General features: G+C 41.1%; 1 protein-coding gene across 3 annotated transcripts; it reads right to left on the bottom strand.

The window, feature by feature from the left end:
• Positions 1-437: 437 nt before the first annotated feature.
• Positions 438-6,426, bottom strand: NXT2 (nuclear transport factor 2 like export factor 2). 3 transcript variants are annotated; one of them, XM_082681243.1, is made up of 4 exons: positions 6,348-6,426; positions 5,287-5,373; positions 3,549-3,693; positions 438-2,654 (listed from the first exon to the last, which is right to left on the bottom strand). In XM_082681243.1, the coding sequence occupies exons 1-4, from the start codon at positions 6,360-6,362 to the stop codon at positions 2,473-2,475; spliced, it is 429 nt and encodes a 142-aa protein (XP_082537369.1). In that variant the 5' UTR covers positions 6,363-6,426; the 3' UTR covers positions 438-2,472. The 3 variants fall into 3 exon arrangements, with proteins under 3 accessions (XP_082537369.1, XP_082537370.1, XP_082537371.1); XM_082681244.1 differs by lacking the exon at positions 6,348-6,426 and adding an exon at positions 6,099-6,210; XM_082681245.1 differs by lacking the exon at positions 6,348-6,426 and adding an exon at positions 5,868-5,981.
• Positions 6,427-9,875: the final 3,449 nt, after the last annotated feature.

Genomic DNA, 9,875 nt, shown 5'->3' with positions numbered 1-9,875 from the left:
AAATACGTGTCTCACTGAAGAGATGAAATACAGGAGCTGATTTTAAAGGCTGTTGCCTCTTCTCACTCCTCAAGTGTCTGTTGACATATTTTTAATGTAGAATTAAAGTTAATGGGACCATTTTTTTTTCTGAAAATGAACTTTTGGTTTCACTGCCTTCTGGATATAGTATTTTGGCTAGTTTTTCAAGGTTGAAATTTCCAACATTTTACCAAAAACGTCACTATTACTTCAAACAGGTGATCTCAGGAATGTGAATATTTGGTAGGAAAAGAGGAAGAACGAGGTAGACTAGAGAAAAGACAAAGTCCAAGTTGTCAACCATTGTTTTCAACATTCTAACTTAAAATTTTTTTAAAAACGTTATATTGTAAAAAGGAACAACCAACTGTTCTGGAGCCTTAAAAAAATCAAGAGACCTTAAACCAGGCTTGAGAAAACTCTAACAAGGCAAATTTTATTTTTTTCAAGTTATAAAAATATGTCCATGTCAAAAATACAGTCTAGTCCATATAAGAGTAGTTCCAGCCATTTAAAAGTTGTACAGAATTTGGAAAAAGCAGTTAATATACAAGTCTTAAAACACTGAGTTCATAAACAGTACACAACCACTCATTTCAGTTATTGCTTGTTATACGCAGCTTTTACTTGAAACTCTTCCTCTTAAGGGAAAGGGCAATATGTGGGCAATCTGATTGTTGCTGCTAAAGCTGTGGTTTTAAAAAGCCAATCCAAAATTAGAGTAAACTTACTTTGAGTAGAATATAATATGTAAAGTTTAGTCAGTACTACAAGAAGGTAGGACGGTGTGGTCTAAATTGCAGTTCCATCCCCTTCTACTTAATTCTATTTTGCTAATATATCAGAAATGCAATGTGTAGTTTGCGACGAGTAAATGAATCACCAATTTTCAAATTAAATGACAAGAAACATTAACTTTGAGTTGCAATGTAGAAACAAAGCTGGCACACCTAGTGTAAAAACATGAAAACAATAAATTCAAGAATGGAGAAACACTTAAAGCTTAACCAAAAACCAAAGCTAGATTTCTTTCTCTTTAGATGTTGAGACATAAAATGAATCAACTGGTTCTTTTGAAGTTTATGGGCTTATGAAGATCTGCTGTTCTGTTTTCTCTAAAAAGACAAAGTGTTAGCCAAGTAATAGGAACATGTTTTATAACAGCTCTATTTGCTCAATGCCATATGGAAGAACAAATCATAAGATTAAATAATTTTAACTTTAAGTAGTAAAAAGACCATGCAGTTGACAGTGTAAACACAGAGAACAAATCACTCACTTTGGGGGTGGGTAGTACATAGGAGACTTTTGGCCTGAAGTTCACATGGAAGACTTAGAAGTTAAGGGTCCCAAAGAGGGAGTGATGGCTTTGTTTCCAACTTTCCTGTCAGACCCTGTTGGAGGGTCAGGCTTATTGCTGACATTTTACCCCCATAAGTTCTTGAACAAACTGAGACATATACTAGTGATAAGTGTGAGGTGAACTGGAAAAATCTTTAAAAATAATTCTTAGAACAAAAGTGGCCTTCATGACCATTTGGTTAGGATACTTATTAATGACTTAAATCCTAAAATTAGGCTACATTTTTAGGAGGTAGAAACAAGTACCAAAAGTGTACCACTTGGCCACCCCGCCTTGCTTTTGCCCAACCTCGGATCTCTACACTTCTCACTTCTCATTCTCCCATTAAAGCTCTTAGTACTACTACGATTCACTATCTAAAGTTATAGACCTGGAGCTGCCAAGAAAAAGCTTTCTTAAGAAGTTTTGCTTTTAAGCCACTGAGTGTATCTAACACTCAGGTATCAATCGAGAACATTTTACACCTCTCTAGAAGATTAATTCACTTAAGAAAACATGCCAACATAAAAAAAACACCTACATTACTTAACATAAAAAGACTACTAAACATCTCTACATGCCATTCTAGTATGTCAGAGTACTTATGTAAACCTAAATTAGTAATGTGTTCATTGAACTGATTTGAAAAAGCCTCATATTTAAACTGCATTACCAGTGTTTACCAAAAATAGGTACATGTTGTACTACAAAATTAGCCTAATAACAAAAAAAAAAAACCACTCCACTTCCTCCCAGAGAGTTACATTGTGCTGATATCCCATAGACAGTACTATAAAGGGATTTCATTTTTGCAATACACTGGGCTCACAGTGAGTATATTAGTACAGAGACCATGGGTTTAATGTTACTGTAAGAATGTCATTAGTGAAACATATATAAGGCATGTAGAAAACTAACATTAAAGCTCTTAAGGGCAATGATCTGAACTGGCAGCTGCTAGAAAAGGTGCCGCTAGGAATAAAAAATATTAAAGAAATTTAATTTCAGCACATACTAGTTTTTAATGGTTCCACAATGCAATGAACTACTACTTATAAGTTTCTACTGCTGGAACTAATGGACCAAAAGAGAATGGACTTTTGTCCCCTTTAACTACTTTCCCAATCTTGAAAACGGAAGCAGTCGCTTGCAATCTTCCACACGATATTGTCAGCAGTAGACTGAGCAGTCAGCAGGAAGTTCTGGTTGAAGTAGTGTTGTCTGTTTCCATCAAACTTCACAGTTCCACTGGTCACCACAAGAACTGTAGCCTGGGCCTGAGTAGCTTGCTCTTCACCCACACAAAAAAAGAGAAGAGGTTGGATTCTCTCTCTAAGTAAGCAGATTTTCAGGTTTAAACTACACTGCCTAAAATTTAACACTAAAAAAAGTTTCATAAACTTTCTTTACTTTGCACATTATCTTGAGCATGTGCACCCAAAGCCAGAAAACTCAATAATCATTTCAAAGATATTAACATTATTTTCAGTCCAGAAAGATTTTGGGTGCTCTAAAGTTTAAAAATAAAAAGCTTATATCTAGAATAGGACCATTTGGTTGCTGTATTTATTAATATTTCATTGGGTTTCTAAAAGAGTTTTGTCGTATTTTGCTTCTTAAGCTTTCTTTTCAAGAACCATAAAGAAAAAAAAAAATCACACTCAACTACTACTTAAGATGCTTAGGACCCCACCTAGAGGTTAATCTTATAAACTGCATCAATCTACTACCTTGAATCAAATTCTGTCTTGCCAAAAGTCATCCTTTCACATAACAGAGTGAATTTCTGTGAAATTTTAATAGGTTGTAAGATAATAAAACACATTAATCAGAGATAAGGTATAATTTTTCTCTGGAGACATTTCAAGGTACAGAAGGCAACAATTTATTTAGGGAAAATAGTCATTCCTCTCCATTAACAAAAATCATATTAAGGCTCAATTTGTCACATGACTTTTACTAAGCCATAATCACTCAATCCACCAAAACCTACTAGTGGTCCTCTGGAGAGAGATACATCTAAAGGAAGACCAAAAGTTTGATTTGACAGCTAAATTCTTCATATTTAATTTGCTCAAAAAAGTAATTATTTCTACCACTGAAAGTGGCTAGCTGCTTTTGGTGTTAAAGTTCACTGCTCACTAAAGGAAAACAAAGGAAGTATCTTAAAAGACCATGATCTTACCATGAACTGGCTGGCAATCTAGCATATTGACCTGAAACTCACTAGAAGGCAACACGTCAAAAAACTTAGTTAGGGCTTCCAGCCCTGTTACAACATTTCCATTCCATACTAAGGTGGCCTTGTCCAGATACAGCCTGGTTAGTGCCTAAAAAGAAAGAAAAAAGAAAAAAGGGAAAGTTTTTTGTTTCTGGGTATTTTATAGAAATAGATTGAAAGGTTACAGGTAGTATCTAAACATTTTTATTGTTCTTCCTCCATCTCTCCTTCCCTTGCCCCCTCTCATGGGAAGACTGTGTCAACAAGGTATGTGCCTTATAACGTTGGCTTTAAATAGACATTATCCTGCTTTTAATAAACTAGGCAACTAGCTAAATACTTTTTTTTCATATTTCACTTTAGCCACACTGAGAAAACTGTGTATCAAACTGGAAGAGTTTTTTTTTTAAAGTTTTGCTCTCTGTATTAAAATAAATTAAATGATCACAGATTTCAAGCCCATGCAGCCCCGAACCAGTTTTAATCTCCCTCCCTTTTCTAATTCTGTGAATTAACAAACTTGTCAATCAGGCCCTACCTGTACACTTCAATCCTAGTGTTTATATACATGTGAGTTATTTAATGTTTGAACCATTTCATGTTGTATGTGTTAGGAAGCATTCGTTCCTTTCACCACTATGGAAATAGCATATTTAGTTCAAAAGAATCAGGAGTACTTGCTAAAGCAGAGTCTTTGATAAGTCAAGTAAGTTAAAGCTCAAATAAGGCAGAATTCAAGAGTTAACTTTTTAGTCCCAGGAGTCAGTCACAGGAATTTAGTGTGTCACAGGACACATTTGCTTAGCTCTAAAATTTAACTTTGATTAATTTAAAGGGCCAACACATATCTGGACTCTGGAAATGAACTGTGTTTCCTTTTTTGGGGGGCTACTTTGTCTTTGAAGGCACCAAGGCACAATAAGCGTCCATTGTTACATCGCTTGCCCCTGTCCCTTGTCATCAAACGTCAGTATCAAGAACTTTTTAATCTTCTGCCTTAACAAAATAGTTTTTAGAGATACTAACTTCTGTACCTACAGCATAGACAAAGTTCTCTAAATCATAGTCCTATTCCGATAAGAGACCTAGGCAAGACTCTCCAGCACATACTAAAATAGTTACTTAGAAGATGTGGCTCAGGGATAAATCACAATGAAAAAAGCTGATGAAGTCAGAACTTGCTCTGCTGAAGACTAAAAGTATCCAAGCCATGCAGATTCTGTTTGTGAGTGCCAGCTACAGCTGTGAGCTTTAATTGAAAATTATCAATTAATATATGAATTTAAAGGGGCAAATCAGGGAACAGTCCCTGTAATGCAGACCCCCTTCACTAGCATGAATACTATTTTAACCATATTGGTTATACAATGGAAGAAAAAAATGTAACATATTTAAGTAAATATACATTGGGTCCCATGATAAGTGCAGTAGTTAAATTAATTCCCATTTACCACCCTAAAAATAAAATGAGGTTAAGAGAGGTTAGCAACTTGCCCAAGGTCACAGAGCTTGGCAAACACAAAGCTGGGGTGTGATTCCAGAGTCCACACTTCCATAATGCCATACCAACCCCTCCTTAAGCAATGTGCTTTTAAGGAACACAGCTATCACTTATGCAAGTCAGATGAATGGCTGGATCAGAAAAAAAAAAAAAGAAGAAAGAACTGGTATTTAATAAAGAGTAGTAGTCTATAACACTCACCTGTCTTCTCTTGTCCATTGTCTCATAGTAAATATTGACAAATTCCTCAGCAGCTTTGCATGCCTGATCTACATAAATTTTAAAATCCTACAAGAAAAATTTCATTAAAGTGTACTTTACCACCCCTCCAACCCCTCACAAACACAAAATCACCAACAAAAGCTGATGATTTATTTCAATCACTTTGTAGCTCCATACACAGTCCACATTTTTCCACATAAATTTGGACATTTTTAACGTTAGGGCTCAAGTTTCCAATTTTCATTATTTTTAAGAATGTATCTTCAGGAAATATTCATCCTTGATTAGTCAATTTCACTTTTTTTCTTACTTTAAATATAAATTTATAATCTTTGCGTGGCAACTGGTACCTTAGGCTCCCAGTATTTTACAAAACATTTACCTTAATAAAAATTATGCAGTCTGAACCTTAAAAAAAAAGAGAGAGAGACGGGGCGGGCGGGGGGCGGGCGCGGATTGCCATTGAATAAATTAGGAAACAAGCGAGAAGTTATTCAAAAGTAGTTGAGTGGGAAAAAAAATAGAATAAGTTCAATGAACTTGTTTGAAAAGCTAGGTACCTAGGAAACGTCCTCACATTACGTAAAAATTCACCGGCGTTTGTAAAGGATTTTAAAACCGAAGCAAATAAATGCTGTTGCGGTTTTCTCCTTCAGGAAGATTAAGTACTTTCTTCCCCAGCCATTTACCAGCCCAGCCTATTATCTGAATTAAGAACTAGTTTCGTTTCTGTCTCAGGCAACTTAAAGTTATTTAGATCGAGAAAAGATTACAAGCCATAAGCAACAGACCCCAACATTCCGGACTCTCGCTATTTCCCATCTCAGGGTCCTTTCCAGGATCGGAAAAGCGACTGCACGGCCCTGGAGGTGGGCGGTCGGGGGGATAGTGGGGGCTGCAGAGAGCGGGCCCCGCCCCCGGCGCCTGGCGGGCTGGACCCTGATTCGCCGCTTGACCACGTGACAAGCAGCCAGCCCGCCCCAGAACCCCTCCCCTCAGCCGCCCGCGCCCGGGCACCCTGCCGCGGCCGGGGCACTCACCATGGGCCTGGCCATCGGGGTGGTGCCAGCAGCCTCTTCCGCCGGATTCCCTGAGTCCCGTCGTGTCCTGCTCTCTTGCCTGCGGGACGATCAAATACTTAGGAAGACAGAGAAACCCGCCAAACCCACAGAATTCTCTGCCCGCCCATTCTCTCCCGGAAGCAACTCGGTCCGCTGTTAAAAGGACCCCGATGTACCAACCTTAAGTTCAATTCCGTTCAGTTCCGACCATACCCTCCCATTCGCCTTATGTATTCCCTCGTTTGATATTTATTAACTTCGTTTGGAAGAAAAAAACACTCTGCTTTTGCAGCTGGACAATTTTAACAAAAGTATCCATTTCTCCAACATGCCCAAGGGCAGCAAAAAAAAGACCTATTTAAGGCGCCCAATGGGGAGACTCCTTTGCTCCAGGAGGTGGGGCCAGGGCTAGGTGAACACCAGCGAGGAACGCTAGGAGACCTGCCTGACCTGTAGCTAACCGGAAAAAAGGGTGAAGCTTGGGGAAAAGCGTGCAACCGTACTGCACATGCCTGGTAGACAAACTGCTTAGAGTGCTGGAGCCTTCTGGAAAAATCAATCTTCACCGAATTAAACCTCAGCGTCTCAGTAGTAGTCCTAAAATCATTCACTATTTTGATTTGGCACTATTCTGTGGAAAAGGTTCGTTTGGTTCTATTCTGAAAGGTCTTGCAGACCTCAAATGAAGATTAGTCTCTAGGGCCATTCACCACCTTCCACAACGCACCCTCTAAAAATATTTAAAATGTTACCGAGTGGTGACCGCAAGCAAGGTACTTTTCTAAGCATTTGAACCCCATATTCACTTCTTACAATAACGCTATGAGGTAATCATCTCTTATACAATTAAGACACAGAGTGATTAAGTAACCTGCTTAGGGTCACAAACTGACTGGGATTCAAGCTCAAGCAATTTACCACTTCAACCGGACTCGACTCCCCAGTGTCCTTCAAAACTGCTCATCTCAAAGTCCCCAACAAACCCGATATCTCGACAGTCTTACCGCCCATGGCTGGTGTGTGGCTGCTCATAAGCATCACCACTGCTTCCTTGGTGTCTCTCTCTGTCTCCTTGGTGTCCTTCTCTGTCTCCTTGAGACGACGAGCTGCTGCTGGATTTTCTCATACTTGAACCTGAACTTTCCGTGTCGGCCTCTCCTCAGTTTCCTCAGGCTCTAACGGCTGCAACTTCCCAGCATGCCCTGCGCCCCGCTCTGAGCCCCGTTTATGGCGTCACTTCCGGTGGCGACTTCCGCTTGAAACCGCACTCCTCTGAGGTGGTCTCAATCGTTACTTGTTTGCTACTGAGTCTCAATACGTCGCCAGCACCGCTCTCAACCTCCTCTCTGGGCTCCAATTCTAAGTGTTGAATTTCCCTAAGCATGAACACCGGAACGCACTACAGGCTTCTCAAACTCGGGGAGTCCAAAATTTAAACGCATTATTTCCTCTGCACTTCTAATCTTCTGTATTCTTTCAGTCATCTATGCTTGAATTCTTGGAATATTTTTTTTGGTGTCTTCCCCCGCCATCACCATAATTCATTCCTTCATTCAACAAATACTTATTGAACGCACACTATGGGTCAGGCATTGTGCAAGGTTCTGGATATACAGTGGTGAGCAAAATAGACATGATCTATACCCTCATGAAGCTCACAGTGTAATTGGGAGTCATAGACAAAAAACAAAACAATGAATTACGGAGGAGTTCCAAGTAACTTGCCCAATTCTGTCCATTCTTTTTTTTTTTTTTTTCTGCAGTACGCGGGCCTCTCACCGTTGTGGCCCCTCCCGTTGCAGAGCACAGGCTCCGGACGCGCAGGCTCAGCGGCCATGGCTCATGGGCCCAGCTGCTCCGTGGCACGTGGGATCCTCCGTGACCGGGGCATGAACCCGTGTCCCCTGCATTGGCAGGCGGACTCTCAACCACTGCGTCACCAGGTAAGCCCTCTGCTCATTCTACTTTTTTTTTTTTTTTTTTGCGGTACGCAGGCCTCTCACTGTTGTGGCCTCTCCCTGTTGTGGCCTCTCCCGTTGCAGAGCACAGGCTCCGGACGCGCAGGCTCAGCGGCCATGGCTCACGGGCCCAGCCGCTCCGCGGCACATCAGATCCTCCTGGACCGGGGCACAAACTCGTGTCCCCTGCATCGGCAGGCGGACTCTCAACCACTGTGCCACCAGGGAAGCCCTCTGCCCATTCTTTTTTTTTTTTTTTTTTTTGCGGTACGCGGGCCTCTCACTGTCGTGGCCTCTCCCGTTGCGGAGCACAGGCTCCGGACGCGCAGGCTCGGCGGCCATGGCTCACGGGCCCAGCCGCTCCGCGGCACGTGGTATCCTCCGGGACCGGGGCATGAATCCCTGTCCCCTGCATCGGCAGGCGGACTCTCAACCACTGCGCCACCAGGGAAGCCCTCTGCCCATTCTCTAAAGAAATTCTCTCTCTCTCACTCCCCTCTTTCTCTCTCTCCTCTATACACAAACTTTGACTTTGATTGCTCTATTCTGATTTTTCCAAAATTCTCCTAATCTTCTAAAGACCTATCTTGGTCTGGTCTGAGTTTACCCTTCCAGACTTCTCTCCCATTATTCACCAACATTGGCAAAGTTAACTGCTGTTAAACTGCTGTTTACCAAAAGTGACTCATGTTTATTGCTTTATAGGTAATTGCCTTTCTTGATTGAGAGCTTAGAATGTGTCTGGATTTATTATGATTTCATTCAATCCTCACAACCCCTGGAGAGGGAAATATTATCTACATTTTTAAGAATTTAAACTGAAGTTCACAGAGGTTAAGTTGGCCAAGGTGACGCAGCTAGTGGAGCTGGGATTTTAACTCACAGCTGTCTGATCCCAGAATCTCTGTTCTTAGACACTTTGCTATTCATGCATTTGCTTATACTATGTTTATTTTGGAATGTTTATTCCTTCCATTTACAACTGCCTTTCAGGGACCAGGGCAGGTACAGCCTCCTCCATGAAGCCTTCCCTCATTTCATGTCCCCAGAACCCCAGAAGATGTGACCTGTCCTTTGGCTATGAGGAGTGGCTGTTGGTGTGGGGCAATAGTGCTGGGGGCTAGAGGAGCATTGGGAACACTGAAAAGCGACAACTGAGCTAGAGGTAAAGAGAAGGCTTAGAGTTTTGCACTGAATGTTTGCACAGAATTTTGTGCACTTTTATTGATGTGCTACAAGGATGGGAGGTTGGGTAAACTGATAACATGAAACCAAGCAGGACCCTGAGGGGCTTTCCTGGGGACAAAACATCCTATGTCTCCTGCCTCTTGTTTGTAGAAAAGCTTTAGCATCCTAGGCCTTCCCTGAGTTATTTTTTTTTAATACTTATTTGGCCACATCGGGTCTTAGTTGCAACACGTGGGCTTCTCTCTAGTTGTGGCATGTGGGTTTTCTCACTCTAGTTGTGGCGTGAGGGCTCCAGGGCATGTGGGCTCTGTAGTTGTGGCACATGGGCTCCAGAGCGCATGGGCTCTGTAGTTTGCGGTAG

This window comes from Grampus griseus (assembly GCF_964374135.1).
Source record: "Grampus griseus genome assembly, chromosome: X".
NCBI classification, from domain to species: domain Eukaryota; kingdom Metazoa; phylum Chordata; class Mammalia; order Artiodactyla; family Delphinidae; genus Grampus; species Grampus griseus.
This window is presented reverse-complemented; position numbering and strand designations above follow the sequence as displayed.